Below are 16,921 nucleotides of genomic sequence, written 5' to 3'. Positions count from 1 at the left end.
CGTGGCTGTTTAAAGTGGTATCATAGTGCTTTAAATGGTGACGGGGCCTGCGATTTTCTGGGGGGCCAGTGTGCAGAGTTCCTTTGGCAGATGTAGAAAAGAGCTTGTCGGAAGAGCTAGTAGGTTTGAAAAAGACCTTGTTGATGTGTTGCTCTAGACCGTTCTGGGGAGCATTAACTGGGCCTTCTTGGGTGTGGACGAAGCGCATCGCTTGAAGAACGATGACTCCTTGCTGTACAAGACGTTGATCGACTTCAAGTCGAACCACCGGCTGCTCATCACTGGGACGCCCCTTCAGAATTCTCTCAAAGAGCTCTGGTCCCTGCTGCATTTTATCATGCCAGAGAAGTAAGCCTCCTTACTATGCATCAGAAGTTACACCTGCCTCCAGGGCAAATGGAGCACAAAGGGCGCAGAGCGGTGGGAGAATGAGAGGTTGGAAGAAGCTGTGGGGGTATGTGTGTGTTATGAGATACTGCAGAGGGAGCCACCAAAAGTGCAGGGATGGGTTTTCTGAGCAGTCTCTTAAGCCTTCCTCCCTTTGTTCCTTTTTTGGAAAGGGCTCCTAGACCCTAAGGTCAAAAGTGAACTTGCATGCTTCTAATCCTTAATGCAGCAAAAGTTGGCTTGAAAGGACATTGCCAGTGGCAGCTTTTAACGTGGCTGGGCAGAGAGCTCCGTACCGGGCAGGGGGCTCTGTACAGAGTTCCTTGCCCCCTGCCCCCCATGTTTAGCAGCAGAAGAAAAATAGAGAATAAGATAAAAAAAGAGAGAGATGCAAATGTACTCAACAGAGCTCCAGTTCATCCAAGCACAGAAAATGGCAAAGGGGTTTGTGGCTGAGTGTGAGTGCATGCATGGACATGGGTGTGTGTGTGTGAGCATGTGCCCAAGTGAGTGTGAATCCAAGTGTGTGTGCCTGTGAGTATGAGCGTGCATATATGTGAGTGTGCAGACTCTGGGAGAATGCCCAGCACCTGCCGCTTTCATCTCCACCCTGCAGTCTCTTTCCTTCCTTGCCAACACAAAGTGAGAATCTGCTGCAGATGGTTTTGAAAGCAATTCTGTTCTGAACCTGCAAACTAGCGCCGAATTTGGGTAGGCTTTGATAATTTTTGAGGGTGGGTGGGTCAGAAAGAGGAGGAAGAGGGAGTCCTGCCAGCTCATCTCCACCGTCCCTTTTTTGTGCCCTGTTCTCACTGTCAGGTTTGAGTTGTGGGAAGATTTTGAAGACGACCATGGGAAAGGGCGCGAGAATGGCTACCAGAGCCTCCACAAAGTATTGGAGCCATTCCTCCTGCGCAGAGTGAAGAAGGACGTGGAGAAGTCCCTCCCTGCCAAAGTGGAACAGATCCTGCGGGTGGAGATGTCTGCCTTGCAGAAACAGTATTACAAGTAGGTGTCTGGTGTCATGGCCAGGACTTCCCAGAGGCTGTGCTGCAAGAAAGATTCTCAGTACACCTCAATGCACCATGGGGAATAAGATTATTAGATAAAGGCCCCTGTGAACCCCAATATCACCCCACAACCCGAAGAGGTTGCCTGATGTATCTCTGTGTGATTTATCCTTTCCCCATCTTTGCATGTGATTTGGAGTATTTGTTTCCCTCCTGATGAAAAGATAGAGTAGCATTAGCTACCCACAGGAGGTTCTCTCTTGCATCTCTGCATGAGTCACTGCCAGAGTCCTATCCAGGCCAGTGACTCGTATAAGAGCCCAGGAGCCAGGTTCCTCCAATAGTAGTAGTAGTTATTGCTCCTGGCATCCTCTTTGCCAGCCTGGTCACCCTCCAGATGTTTGGGCCACAAGTTCCACCAGCTTCAGCCACCTGTGGTTCAAACTGTCTGAAGGGCAGCAGGTTGACAGAAGCACAAACACCCTTTCAGCTTTACAAGTGGCCTCCAAGTTTTAATTCAGAACTAATGAGTCCCTCCGCTTTCTAGAAGACACGGGGTTTGTGTAACGTCAGGCTGTTTAAATTGCAAGCGGCAAAAGCTGCATTGTGGATGTCCTTAAATTCCAGGACCATTAGGAAGCAGGGAACACCTTTCATAGTTATAAGTGAAATCTGCAGCAAAATGTTGCAGTATGGAGTTTGCCCAGTCAGCCACACCCTCTTCCAGGATACTCCATTCCATTCTCCCCTGCCCCCTTTTTATCCTCCCAACAGCTCATCAAATTTCTGTGCTCGTGGCACTTTCTCTGTTTTCATAGTTCTCATTTGGAGGGTCCCTCCCCCACCTCAAATACCTTGAGGGTTTGCCTCCTAAATATTATCTTTTGTACTTTTGCAAACGTCCTGGTGATACCTTTGCTTTGAGCATGATTGCTACAATTGCGGCTGGATTCAGGACCCATGCTCACATATGGATTCCTTACTTCCCTTGTGCTCGGTCTCTGTGAACTCGCAGCACGCCCACTTGGTTAGGATCGTCTCCCCAAGTCCCCTTGCTGGCCAGCCTTGGAACTAACACAGCTGGGAGTTCATGTCTCCTGACGCCCCGTTCCCGGCTTGCTCTGCAGGTGGATTTTAACACGCAACTACAGAGCGCTCTCTAAAGGCACTCGCGGGAGCACGTCCGGCTTCCTGAACATCGTGATGGAGCTGAAGAAGTGTTGCAACCACTGCTATCTGATCAAGGCCCCCGAGGAGAATGAGAGGGAGAACAGGCAGGAGCTGCTGATGGTGGGTAACGTGGAGGGAGGGAGGGGGACAGCAAGGAGGGAGCACATTGGCCCATGTGCTGGTTACATAATCCTGTGGTGCGGCTGCATTCAGAATGCTGCGCAGCTGCTTCACTTCAGCAAGGTCTTGCAGAGTTGGAGAAGGGTCAGAAAAGGGCAAACCAAACGGTCAAGAGCATGGAGCAGCTTTCCACCATGAGGAAAGATTGCCACATTTGGGACTTTTTCCCCCTCCAGCTTAAAGACAAGAGGCAACATGATAGACGTTTATACAATATGCAGCATATAGTTAAACTCTGGAACTCCCTCCCATAGGATGGTCACCAACTTGGATGGCTTTAAAAGAGGACTGGGCAAATCCATGGAGGAGTAGACTTATTAGTGGTACTAGCCATAGTGGCTATGCTCGGAAGTCATGCTTCTTACCAAGGGGGGGGGGGGGCGGAGAGTGCTTTTGTGCTTGAATCCTGGTTGACTGTTTCCCACAGGCAATCTGAAAACAGGATGCTGGACTAAGTGGCCCATTGGCCTGATCCAGTAGGCCCTTTTTATGCTCCCCATTGCACACTGCTTCTGGACATCTGTGTTAAATGTGTACAGATGTGTAACATCTGTATAGCAGTTTTAAGTGTTTGAAATCCTTCACATGCATAGTCTAGCTGTAATAAATGGGAGAGCTCCGTAAGGCTCTGTTTTAGGCTACATTCCAGTAGCCCCACACGACCCAGAGGTTTCCTCACACCTAATTTCTTCACCCAGGCAAGCAGAATCACAATGCAAGAATGCTTTCCGGCCATGCAGAAGTACTTGAGCAGGATATGTGAGGTCTGTGGCCTGGGGCGAGTCCTAAGGGCCAGATAGATTTTCTTAGAGGGTCATACTTGGCTCCTGGCTCTTAAGTTCTCCACCCCTGCTGTAAGCTAAGCCAGCAGCATTGTCACCCATATTACAGATGGAGACACTGAGGCTAAGACAGATCGGCTTGCCTGAATCCCCCCATGTCAGTTCATGGCTGACTAGATGAGATTCAAACGAGGGATCTTCCTGATTTGTAGGGCTCAGTCCAGGTTGGAAGCGCCATTTGCAAATGACCACCATGTCCCCTTCAGTCTTTAATCAGGAGCAGCGGGAAGCTCATCCTCCTGGACAAACTGCTGAGCAGGCTGCGCGAGAGGGGCAATCGAGTCCTCATCTTCTCCCAGATGGTGAGAATGCTGGACATCTTGGCAGAGTATCTGGCCATCAAGCACTACCCTTTCCAGGTGAGGCTGCCATGGGGCTGCTGGCTTGGTTGGTTCAAAGGGGATGGTCTCAGGTAAGCTTCAGATGTGGAAACCAAAGGTGCCTGGGAAGAAAAGGAGGGGATGATGCATTTTGTATTTTTATTATTGAATTTATACCCCACCCTTCCTCCCCAAAGAACCCATGTACTCCTTATGCATCACACATAGGTCTGCAGAGGACTTCCCTCTGATGTTAAGATACTGTGGGCATACAGAGACAGTGTACCGCATTTTGCGCCCCATAGGACGCACCGGCCCATAAGGCGCACCTAGTTTTTTGGGGGGAAATAAAGAAAAATATTTTTATCCCCCCCCCCGGCGCAGGGCTGGGGCGGGGGAAGCCCGAGCTTCCCCCGACCCCAGCCCCCAGAAAAGGCAGCTCCGCGCAAGCCGCGGGAGATCTCCCCAGCTTGCGTGGAGCTATCCGAAGCCCCAGCGCGACTGCTGAGCGCGCCAGGGCTTCAGGATAAGAGGCAGCTCCGCGCAAGCCGGGGGAGGGCTCCCGGGGCTTGCGCAGAGCTTCCTGAAGCCTGGAGAGCGAGAGGGGTCGTTGCGCACCAACCCCTCTCGCTCTCCAGGCTTCAGCGAAAGCCTGCATTCGCCCCATAGGACGCACACACATTTCCCCTTCATTTTTGGAGGGAGAAAAGTGTGTCCTATAGGGCGAAAAATACGGTAGTTCGGTTTCCTGAGAATCTCGGCTTTTATTTCGAAGCAAGCAAGTTTCTAGTCCTTATGGTGTTCAGGGGGCACATCTCAGCCCGGCAAAAGTACTTTTTAACTGGAGACATTTGCTGGTTTGGCCTGGGACTTCATCCAGTGAAGCTGAATGTTGGAATATTCAGGGTGCATAGAAGAAAGTCATTCTTCATGCAGCGCATCGTTAAACTATGGAACTCACTCCCACTGGAGGCAGTGATCAGATGGCTTTAAAAGAGGATTGGACAAATGCATGGAGGAGAAGGCTATCAATGACTACTAATCGCAAGGGCTGTGCTCTGCTTCCATGGTCAGAGGCAGCAATGCTTCTGAATACCAGAAGCCACAGGGCGGAGAGTTCTCTTGGCCTTGGGTCCTGCTTCCCACAGCCACCTGGTTGGCCACTGTGAGAACAGGATGCTGGACTAGATGGGCCACGGGCCTGATCCAGCAGGCTCTTCTTACATCCTTATGGGACCCTCTGCATGGAAATCTGCCGCTGAGATTTGCTCTTTCCACGTGGCCTCTTGTGTCTTATGCCTCCTCATGTATTTTTTTTTAAATAAGCGCTTCCACAAGCAGTTTCTGGCTCAGGGCTTGTAATGGGAGCTGTGGAGTCACCTGGTGCCTGTTGAGGCTTCCCGGGCACCATCCCCTGTGGCAACAAGGTTATTTTTAATCAGTGTTATTTTTAAAGTGTTGCCTTGCTCCAAGCTGGTAGAAGCTGGACAGGGATTTGAGTTTCTGAACCATCCGCTGCAGCAATACCCAGGGTATTGTTTTTGTGTGAGTGTGTGTAAGTATGTAAAAGCAGTGATTCCACCAGTGTCCTTTGATTCAATCACTGTTGTTCTTTGCAGCGCCTGGACGGCTCAATTAAAGGCGAGATCCGAAAGCAGGCGCTGGATCACTTCAATGCTGACGGCTCAGAGGTAATGATCATTGTGACCTGCCCATTCAGAGGGAGGGCAGCAGCTGGCGGGGTCTTCTGGGGGGAGGCAGCGAGTACCACAAGAAAGGGGATATCATATTTATCATCTTTATCAGCCATTCGTCGCTGATAAGGATGGTGGATTACACCAAAATGGCGAAAATGACCGGGAATATCAGAAACCAGGAAGACAGAAACTTTAACAAGGAATGGGGACAATTTATAAGTTATCAAAGAAAACACTGTAAATGACTAAAAACTTTGGCAGGATTATAGTAACACTTGTAATGTATGAAAAACTACGGTAAAAATGGATTTTTAAGATAAATGGAGCAACTATAAGATGCAATAAAAAAAAGTTTGACAATGGAAACCATGGAGACGCGCGTGGAGGGAAGCCTAAGAGTTCAAGGACTACTATGTGATTATGATTAATGTTTAAATTCAAATGTATATTGTAAAACTGAATAAAAAAAATTAAAAGGAATAAAAAAAGAAAGGGGATATTGTTGCAAACATTCTGCAAAGATTTTTTGGGGGGATTGAAACTTTTCCTTTCTATCCAAGCTTTGTCCCTTGCTAGCCAGCCAGATCTCTTTTTCAGAAACATCTCTGTGCATAAATCTGCCCTCTAGTTCCCCAAAGGTTTTCCCTCCAAACAAATATGTGTGTCTATGTGTGTGGTTATTGTATTGCAAATCACTTCTTTGGAATGCTTCAGGGAAGCAATTCATGTGCTGAGCACTGAGGCCCTTTTCCCTCCTCCTCAGGACTTCTGTTTCCTCCTGTCCACGCGAGCTGGTGGCCTGGGGATTAACTTGGCCTCTGCCGACACGGTGGTCATTTTCGACTCGGACTGGAACCCTCAGAATGACTTGCAGGCTCAGGCCCGGGCTCACCGGATAGGGCAGAAGAAGCAGGTCAGAGAAAGAGCCGAAGCTCTCATGTTGCAGCCATGGATGGGTGGGCAGCAGCCCCTAAGATTCTGGAACGCCCACAAAGTTCCTGCAGGCCGTTTTCCTGGGTTGTTTTTCTTCGGACATGACAGTTACCTCTTAGTTCTGTGCCAGTTGCTTTCTTCGTTCCGTAGGTGGAGAGGGAGACGGAAAGATAGGATTTGAGGTAACACCAGGAGAAAGGGGTATTTTCTGCCCTTTTCAGTCATGGAATCCTATTTGCTATTTTTCTTAGAGGCTTAATAAGATGCTGTTATTCATTGTTATTATTGAATTTCTATCCTGTCCTTTCTCCCAACGGTGCCCAGGGCGGCAAACATCTAAAAGTTTAAAAGAGGATCGGACAGATTCATGGAGGAGAAGTTTTTTATTGATTTTTAAACACAACATGAAGACCAATTAAAAAATTGTTAGCTAGGGATGATGGTAGTTGTAGTCCCAAAACAGCTGGAGGGCCAAGTTTGGCCATGCCTGGAATAGGGGGTCTCCCAACTACTCTCGGCACCCTTACCAAATACTTTGAGGGAAGCCATGACCATTTAAAGTGGTATCATAGTGGTTTAAATGTATGGTGCAGATGGGAGCCTTTGTAGAGAGGTAATTCCACAGTTCAGACCTCTACTTTAGAAGCAGCCACAGTCATATAGAGCTCTAAGGCATTAAGGGGAAACAAAACCTCTAAGCTGTTTAGCTGTGGCACCTCCTTCGAGCTCCTCTGGCTTGCAGGGCAGGAGTCGGGGGCAAAGTAGTAGCTCATCAAACAGAAGGACCCCTCAGGTTCAGTCTTTGTCATCTTCAGTTAAAAAGATGTTGCGTTTACGGGAGAAAGAAAAGCTTTTGGCTTTCATGCTCTGGGGTAAGAGAGGAACTGTGATCTGACTCTCTGGAAAATGGAGCTTTTATCTGTACCCTTTCCTCCCCCTGCAGGTGAATATTTATCGTTTGGTTACGAAGGGAACGGTGGAAGAAGAGATTATCGAAAGAGCCAAGAAGAAGATGGTATTAGACCATCTGGTGATACAGCGCATGGACACCACTGGTCGAACTGTTCTGGACAACAACTCTGGCAGATCCAAGTAAGGGAGATGAGGAAGGATGGGGACAGGTTCTCTTGAGGACTATAGATCTAAACTAACTAGTCTCTCTTGGGTGTATATCAGCCTTCCTTGAGATGCTGCCCTCCAGTAGGTCCAACGTCCACTTCCTTCTTGTTCCCTTGCAGCACAAACCCTTTCAACAAAGAGGAGCTGACGGCCATCTTGAAGTTCGGTGCGGAAGACCTATTCAAAGAGCTGGAAGGGGAAGAGTCTGAGCCACAGGTGAGCCGAGCTGGAAGGGTTTTTTGGTTGGCACACTTTGTTAGAGATGGTTCCCCCTCTGAAGGTTGTATTCAAAGCTACAGTGGTACCTTGGTTTTCGAACGTCTTCGTCAACGAACATTTCGGTTTTTGAACATCGTAAACCCAGAAGTAAATGCTTCGGTTTTTAGACGTGCCTCAGAAGTTGAACTGGAAATGCTGCTTCCGTATTGAGTTTTCTGTTTTGAGGCTTCCATACTGAGTTTCGGTTTTGGAACTCGAATGGTCTTCTGGAACGGATTACATTCAAAAACCGAGGTGCCATTGTAGTCCTACCCAGACCAGGCCCACAAATCAAATCAAATCAAATCTTTATTGTTACAGGTAATGACCAGTATTCAATAGACCCATGAAAGTTATTAGAGCTAAGATAGTTGCGTTAATTAATTTCAGTGGGTTTACTCTGAGCAGGACCATCCCAATGAAAAGGAAATGCAAGAAAGAAAAGTGGCTGTCCAACGAGGCCTTACAAATAGCGGGGGAGAGAAGGCAAGCAAAATGTGAGGGAGATAGTGAAAGATATAGGAAATTGAATGCAGATTTCCAAAAAATAGCAAGGAGAGACAAGAAGGCCTTCTTAAATGAGCAATGCAAAGAAATAGAGGAAAACAACAGAATGGGAAGAACCAGAGATCTGTTCAAGAAAATTGGAGATATGAAAGGAACATTTCGTACAAAGATTACCATAATAAAGGACAAAAATGGTAATGACCTAACAGAAGCAGAAGACATCAAGAAGAGGTGGCAAGAATACACAGAGGAATTATACCAGAAAGATATGGATGCTCGTACACCCCAGGTAGCGTGGTTGCTGACCTTGAGCCAGATATCCTGGAGAGTGAAGTCAAATGGGCCTTAGAAACCCCTCAAATTACAAGGCCAGTGGAAGTGATGGTATTCCAGCTGAACTATTTAAAATTCTAAAAGATGATGCTGTTAAGGTGCTACACTCAATATGCCAGCAAGCTTGGAAAACTCAGCAGTGGCCAGAGGATTGGAGAAGATCAGTCTACATCCCAATTCCCAAGAAGGGCAGTGCCAAAGAATGCTCCAACTACTGCACAATTGCACTCATTTCACACACTAGCAAGGTTATGCTTAAAATTCTACAAGGAAGGCTCAAGCAGTATGTGGACCGAGAACTCCCAGAAGTGCAAGCTGGATTTAGAAGAGGCAGAGGAACCAGAGACCAAATTGTAAACATGCGCTGGATTATGGAGAAAGCTAGAGAGTTCCAGAAAGACATCTACTTCTGCTTCATTGACTATGCAAAAGCCTTTGACTGTGTCAACCACAGCAAACTATGGCAAGTTCTTAAAGAAATGGGAGTGCCTGATCATCTCATCTGTCTCTTGAGAAATCTCTATGTGGGACAAGAAGCTACAGTTAGAACTGGATATGCAACAACTGATTGGTTCAAAATTGGGAAAGGAGTACGGCAAAGCTGTATATTGTCTCCCTGCTTATTCAACTTATATGCAGAATTCATCATGCGAAAGGCTGGGCTGGATGAATCCCTAGCCAGAATTAAGATTGCCGGAAGAAATATCAACAACCTCAGATATGCAGATGACACAACCTTGATGGCAGAAAGTGAGGAGGAATTAAAGAACCTTTTAATGAGGGTGAAAGAGGAGAGCGCAAAATATGGTCTGAAACTCAACATCAAAAAAACGAAGATCATGGCCACTGGTCCCATCACCTCCTGGCAAATAGAAGGGGAAGAGATGGAGGCAGTGAGAGATTTTACTTTCTTGGGCTCCATGATCACTGCAGATGGTGACAGCAGCCACAAAATTAAAAGATGCCTGCTTCTTGGGAGAAAAGCAATGACAAACCTAGACAGCATCTTGAAAAAAGATCAAACCTATCCAATCAGCCCTGAGTGCTTACACGAAGGACAGATCGTGAAGCTGAGGCTCGAATACTTTGGCCACCTCATGAGAAGAGAAGACTCCCTGGAACAGACCCTGAGGTTGGGAAAGATGGAGGGCACAAGGAGAAGGGGACGACAGAGGATGAGATGGTTGGATAGTGTTCTCGAAGCTACCAGCATGTTTGACCAAACTGCGGGAGGCAGTGGAAGACAGAAGTGCCTGGCGTGCTCTGGTCCATGGGGTCACGAAGAGTCGGACACGACTAAACAACAACAACAACCCTCTGAGCAGGATTAATTTTTGATACAAGCTTGTATGTTTCTATGATACCAACAGAGGTGAACAACCCCATACCAGTTCCCAAGCTGGTGTCCCACAAGGAATAAATTGATTTCATTCTTTATTCTTTCATTTATAGGATTCCTTACACCTACCCCTTTCACCGCAAGGTCCCAGGACAGGTTACGACGATATTATAATACAGTTATAAAATCAAATAAATCAGTTTATGATTGTAAAACTAGCAAGACCATTATAAATGGAACAGGGGACTTTAAATTCAACAAAAGGAAGTGGATCCCCCAAAACAAAATACCTTAACTTCCAAGGGGCAGGGTAAAAGATGTGTGTCTTCAGCACTGGGTGGAAGCTGTGGAACGATGATGTCAGGCATTGTGGGGAGGGAGTTCTAGAATGGAGGGGCCATCACAGAGAAATCCCTCTCCTGGGCTACAACTGCCAACACTTCTGAAGGTGACGGAGCGACACTTAGGTACTCCTCTGCCGGTACCCTGGGAGGGCCTGTAGGCAGGGATGGAGAAAACTTTTCAGATATTTGGGGCCTTAGTAGTAGTTGCTCTGTGAGCAATGCAGAAAATTATTTGTTGTGAATCTTAATGCGGTGTTGAAAGGGGCACACTCCTCTACAGTCATACCTTGGTTGCCAAACGCCTTGGAACTCGTACGTTTCGGCTCCCAAACGATCGAAAACTGGAAGTGAGTGTTCTGGTTTTCGAACGATTTTCAGAAACCGAACGTCCGGTGTGGCTTCCAATTGGCTGCAGGACGCTCCTGCAGCCAATCGGAAGCTGTGCCTTGGTTTTTGAACAGTTCTGGGAGTTCAACGGACTCCCAGAACACATTCTGTTCGAGAACCAAGGTACGACTGTACTTTTGAAAGAAGCAAAAAACCCGGGTGTCTTTGCTTTTAGAAAGTTTGGGAAATGCTGGACTACGCTATCCGGTCTTCTTCCATCTCTCTGAGCACACTTCTCCCACATCCCCCCCCCCCACTGAGTTCATTCTTACTCAGTATTCGGTTATTGCAGATTCTGATTCCCTCCTGTCTTCCCCACCCCTTCCAGGAAATGGACATCGAGGAAATTTTGCGCTTAGCCGAAACCCGAGAGAACGAAGCATCCACGAGCGCCACAGATGAACTTCTGTCTCAGTTCAAGGTATGGACCTGTGTGGGTGGAACATAAAACAACATTAGCATGTTTTCAGTTATTTTTTATTGAATTTATATCGCAGACTTCCTCCCCAAGGAACCTAGGGGCAGAGGATAAGACAATTTAAAAATGAAATGAGAGCATTCTCAAATAGGAATATGACCAACCCTGTGAAGATGTGATGGTTTCAGATCTTACAAGAAGTACCAGCACAGGTGGCAGATAATTTTGCCAGTGGCTGTAGAGCAATTGTGTCCAAACTTTGTCCCCACCTTACTCCGGAAAAATTCCTGCAGACACTCATGATTGTGACCCGGGTTCAAATTCCTTCACGGTCCTGGTGGCCTTGGAGAAGGCATGCACTTGCAGCCTCAGTTTCCCTTCGTCTTAGCTGGTTCCTTCTCACACGGTGTCATTGTGAGGAGACACACACACACACACACACACACACACACACACAGAACATGGGATCGGTTCGAAATATTTTTTAACCTGGTGACGAGGAATGAAACCTGGCGGGTGTTTTATCCTTTTGTAGGTGGCCAACTTTGCAACGATGGAGGAGGAGGAAGCCGAGCTTGAGGAGAAGTCTCAGAAGGACTGGGACGATATCATCCCAGAGGAGCAGAGGAAGAAGGTGGAGGAGGAGGAGCGGCAGAAGGAACTAGAGGAGATCTACATGCTTCCCAGAATCCGCAGCTCGGCTAAAAAGGTATGGCCAGGGCAGGGCGTGTCCTCCTCAAGTTGAACCCAGACCAACCACTGCTAAGAATGTAAGAAGAGCCCAACTCATTCAGGCCAAAAGTCCATCTAGTCCTCCTGTGGCCACTTTGGTGCCTTTGGGAAGCCCGCGTGCAGGAGCTGAGTGCAGCAACACTCTTCTTTTCTACATTTAAGGCATTCACACAGAGCCTGCTGCTTCAGTGAGGGACATACGGCATTTATTATTTCTCCGTGCCCTCTTCACAATGTGGGGCGCTTGATAGGGGGATGTAAGCAAAGGCAGGTGATTGCCCCCAAAGGGTTTACATTGTAAATTTAGGAAGTCGGGGACGTCGGAGGCTGAGCTTAGGAGGTGTGAGAGAGGGCAATGCAGGATTGGAGACTGCAGAGTGGGTTAAACGGGTCCCTTGCAGATTTCAGTTTCCCCTCTTGCAACCTCTGCTTTTTGAAATGCAAAGCAGGGCCCCTCGTTGGGAAGGAACATAGGAGGCTGACTTACATTGAGCCAGACCATCGAGCCCAGTATCACCTACCCTGGCTGGTAGCTGCTCTCCAGGGGTTCAGACTAATCTCTCCGAGCCTTGCCTAGAGATGCTGGGGATTGCACCTGGGGTCTTCTGCCTGCAAAGCAGATGCTTTACCACTGAGCTGTGGTCCCGTGCCTTTAAGGATTAAGTTTCCACTCCTCTTGGTTTGGAATAAAGGGCTGATTTGAATAGCAGCAAAGGAAGCTGCCTTAAACCGAGTCAGACTACTAGCTCAGTATTTTCTACACTGGTCCAAGCTCTCCAGGGTTTCAGGCAGGCGGCAGTCCCAGCCCTAGCTGGTCTCAAACCTGGGACCTTCGGCATGCAAGCAGATGCTTACCACTGAACAATGGCCCTTCCTGAACAAGTGGGTCTGTTTTTATAGGCGATAGCTGGCACATCAAAGCTCCAGCAGTACACTGGAAGCCTTTCACCCACCTCCTTTGCCAAAATATCTGGGGCATCCTGAAGTGATGAGAGCTCAGGGGCTAAGATACCTCCTGCTGCAAGCAAGCAGCCTGGCTGATCTGTTGTCCTTTCTGCCCCCATAGGCTCAGGCCAATGACAGTGATTCGGATGTTGAGATGAAGAAAAAGCTGCAGGGGTCGTCCGGCTCGGAGAGCGAGACGGAGGACTCAGACGATGATAAAAGACCCAAACGAAGAGGGCGGCCCCGCAGCGTCCGGAAGGACATGGTGGAAGGCTTCACGGACACGGAAATCAGGAGGTCAGCACTGATGCCTGATGGGGTTTCATCTGCGTTTATTCCTCCCCCTGCCCAGGAGTCTTGAGCAGGCTCTGATACTTCTTAAACTCATTTTCATTTAAGCGAAAAAGCCCTTTTTTCAATTCAGAATTACTTTATTTACCTGGCAGCTATCCCCCCCGCCCCACGCAGCCAGCAAAGCTTTGTGATAACGCTTGGAATTCCAGGGAGATTGTGGTACTCTTGGGATGGTGGCACAATCATGATTTGGGAGCTGGAGTTAGCAGCATCCCTGACTGCCTTTTGCCATAGTTAGGTGACCAGCTCCACAGAACAAGTTTATTCAAGTAAGAATGCACTTGCTGGAACTCTTTTGACAGCTGTTGCCCCATTTTTTTGTTTGAATCCCGCAGGTTTATCAAGGCCTACAAAAAGTTTGGAGTTCCCCTGGAACGGTAAGTGCTGATCTATTTAGTTGGGGGTGCCAGGGATTACACTGAGGGTACTGTTACTATTTTTTATTTTACTGGATTTTTCATCATGGCTTTCCTCCCCGAGAAGCCCAGGATAGCAAACAATACATTTTTAAAACAAAAACATTACAAAACAGATAAAAATATTCTAAAAAACAATTAAAAATGTGTTAAAACAATTAGAAACATTCATTTTTTTCCCTTATACGTCAACTTGATATTTTTTTTTACGATAATAGCATTATATAAATATATTTTATAAATGATAAACAACAGCAATTACAGTTTAAAAACATTCTACCATCCAATGATCTTGAGGCTGCCACAACATTTGTGGGCCAGCAAATTTCTGGGTAGACTGGAATGTTTTCCAATTCTGCCTGAGAGTTGATAATGATGGAGGCAGACATACCACACTAAGGAGGGTAATTCCCAAAGTTCCCTGGGAAGAAGGATTGATTCTTTAAACCACTCTGGGAATTGTCATACTGTGATGAGAATGGGGGTTTCCTCACAATCCTCCACACCCTTAACAAACTACAGCTCCCAGAATTCTTTGGGGGAAGGCTGTAGGATGTGGCATTTCATTTCATTATTTCATTTTTATTGATTTAACAATAGACATGTGGTACAGACTAACACATGATACAAACCATAACATAGCAATACACGGAGCATATTCAGTATATAAGTCAAATTAAAGAGATGCAATTAAATATAGCCAGTTTCTTAAGATGTGTCTACATAGCCCAGGAGTGAGTCATAGGAGGAGTACATCTATGGCTCTCCCTAGTTATATATATATAGAGAGTGTGTGTGTGTGTGTGTGTGTGTGTGTGTGTGTGTGTGTGTGGAGACCTATCTGCATCAAAACCGTCTGATTTGGCTCTGCCCCAGACTACACGTCTATGTCTGACCAGATGTTCAGATAAAATCACATCCCATACATTGATAAACGATGCCTCTGGCAGAGGAACTGTTGATGAGTTCCAGTGTGGCACTGGGTTATGAACTATCTGCTGCCACGAGGGAGCTGCGTTTCCATTCACTTCATTGTCCTCTTCTCCCCCCTCCAGGCTGGAGTGCATTGCCCGAGATGCGGAGCTGGTAGACAAATCGGTGGCCGACCTCAAACGCCTCGGGGAGCTTCTTCACAACAGCTGCGTTTCGGCCATGCAGGAGTACGAAGAACACCTGAAAGAGAACCCTGCAGAAAGTAAGTGGAGAAGAGTCTTGCACCCAGGAAAAAGAGATTGGTTAAAGCACTTGGATCCTCATTCTTTTCAGATAAGCAACTCACCCCTTCCCCCCTGTTGCTTGTAGCTGAAGCATCTGTGGCTCCTTTTTTCCAGACAAAGGACCAGGGAAGAGAAGAGGCCCCACCATTAAGATTTCTGGCGTCCAGGTGAACGTGAAAGCCATCATTCAGCACGAAGAGGAGTTTGCAATGCTGCACAAGACCATCCCAACGGACCTGGAGGAGAGGGCAAGGTGAGTCTGAAGCTTCCTGGGGACGCAGGGAAGAAGAGCGCAAGGAGGTGAGAGTTGGCATAGAGCAGTGGCAAGAGAGGCCTGACTTTCAGCTGCTTTCCAGATTGCAGCTTTGGTTTATCTGTAAATTAATGGGACTCACTGAGCTTCTGGCTCACCCCTTCATCTTCAGACTCCCAGCTGACTTTCCTTTCTTTAATGAGATAGGCAGAAGAGAATATTCACAGGGGAGCCCTCGGTGGGTCCAGAATGAAGTCCTGCCTCTCAGAATGGGTGTTCATCGCATGTTACATTCAAACCAGTGTACGCATCTGGACACATCTAGTTGGGGTGCACAAACAGTTGAGCTGTGGACTCATGGTTATCTGCATGTAACACTCAATGTATCTAGCTGTGTACACACCATAGTGCAGCTGTGCTCAACAGGTGTACACTCTTTTCACACACCAACACTTGTACATGTGTAGAGAAAGCTTGCACCTCAGTGTAATGGGTGAAGAAGCCTAAAACACTGGAAAGTTTAGGTGAGAAAGACACAAATTTGTGCCTTTACTCTCTCTCCCAGTCCCCCTTCCGTTGCAGACCTTTAGAGGCATAGAAAAAGAACTCTGATGTAAAAAGTGAAGAGAGACAGTGTCGTTCAGGGGTTATAGTGTTGGACTTAGACCTGGCAGGCCTGTGTTCAAATCCTTACTCGGCCATGGGTGACCATAGGCCAGCCACCCTTAGCCTAGCTTACCTCACAGAGTTGTTGTGAAGATAAAATGGGGAAGGAGGAAAACCATATATACCACCTTGAACCAAACAACAAAACCTCTTACCTGCTCTCCCATTAAATTGCAGGTTCTGCCTGACTTGCCGTGTGAAAGCTGCCCATTTTGATGTGGACTGGAGTTTGGAAGATGACTCTCACTTGCTGGTGGGAGTATATGAACATGGCTACGGGAACTGGGAGCTCATCAAATCAGACCCAGAGCTGAAATTAACCAACAAGGTACAAGAAACCTCACATGCAGAGGCCTGGTTTGCATGTATAACACTAAGCCATGGTTAGTTTGGCCAAAGAGTGGTTTGTTTGGCTGTGCAAACTCAGCCAACAGACTAACTGAGGTTTATTTTCTCCCAGCCAAACCACAATGTGAAGCCACAATTTGCTGTTGGCTTACAAACTGTGACATGTTATGGCTATGGTTTAGTGTTATGTTTGAAACCATAGCCTTGCTTAACCATGGTTTGTTAGGCCACTCCACCCTAGATCCTCACTAAGCTGTTGAGGCAAAGCTAGTTGGAAAATGAAAGCTTCGGAGAAACAAGATGCGCCTTGTTTGCAGGTCTGTGAACATGGTTTGTTGAACGAGCCATAGCTAGAACAAACCATGGCATACTATCATGTGTGAATGCAGGCAGTGCGTGTGTGTCTGCAGCCAAGTGTTTGGCTTCCTCCAAAGATAATTTCAACCCTCCACTGAGCAACCAGCCTTAAATCAAAACAAGTAATGGCAATAATGGGGCAAAACAACATCTCTGGAAGTCTGTTGTGCTCAGGGAAACTGGGTATAAGTTCTGTGGTTCAACTGGCAATGTATTTTGCTGTTGACTACACCCTGCAAGGCTCATGGAAAAGCTGGGCAGAAGAAAAAGAAACATTTATTTATACTCTTAAAGAATGCTGCCTCTTAGAGCAGAAAACACTGCTCTAGTGTTTGGATTACTGATGGATGTCCAATTCCCCCCACTTTGAATTCTTAATCCACTTCCCC

The 16,921-nt window shown here is 47.2% G+C and overlaps 1 protein-coding gene across 4 annotated transcripts in view; it reads left to right on the top strand.

The window, feature by feature from the left end:
• CHD2 (chromodomain helicase DNA binding protein 2) overlaps positions 1-16,921 on the top strand; it is a 66,784-nt gene that overhangs the window by 39,153 nt on the left and 10,710 nt on the right. For all 4 annotated transcript variants that reach the window (XM_081171005.1, XM_081171007.1, XM_081171006.1 and 1 more), the window contains 15 exons: positions 158-348; positions 1,207-1,395; positions 2,525-2,687; positions 3,796-3,948; positions 5,529-5,600; positions 6,370-6,519; positions 7,483-7,631; positions 7,778-7,874; positions 11,155-11,247; positions 11,780-11,953; positions 13,043-13,218; positions 13,611-13,652; positions 14,747-14,886; positions 15,023-15,161; positions 16,005-16,155. In XM_081171005.1, coding sequence (XP_081027131.1) covers positions 158-348; positions 1,207-1,395; positions 2,525-2,687; positions 3,796-3,948; positions 5,529-5,600; positions 6,370-6,519; positions 7,483-7,631; positions 7,778-7,874; positions 11,155-11,247; positions 11,780-11,953; positions 13,043-13,218; positions 13,611-13,652; positions 14,747-14,886; positions 15,023-15,161; positions 16,005-16,155 — 2,079 coding nt within the window. The remainder of the gene's footprint in view (positions 1-157; positions 349-1,206; positions 1,396-2,524; positions 2,688-3,795; positions 3,949-5,528; positions 5,601-6,369; positions 6,520-7,482; positions 7,632-7,777; positions 7,875-11,154; positions 11,248-11,779; positions 11,954-13,042; positions 13,219-13,610; positions 13,653-14,746; positions 14,887-15,022; positions 15,162-16,004; positions 16,156-16,921) is intronic.

Source organism: Podarcis bocagei (genome assembly GCF_964188305.1).
Source record: "Podarcis bocagei genome assembly, chromosome: 14".
Classification (NCBI taxonomy): Eukaryota; Metazoa; Chordata; class Lepidosauria; order Squamata; family Lacertidae; genus Podarcis; species Podarcis bocagei.
The sequence above is the reverse complement of the archived record's forward strand: the minus strand, read 5'-3'. Positions and strand labels throughout refer to the sequence as shown.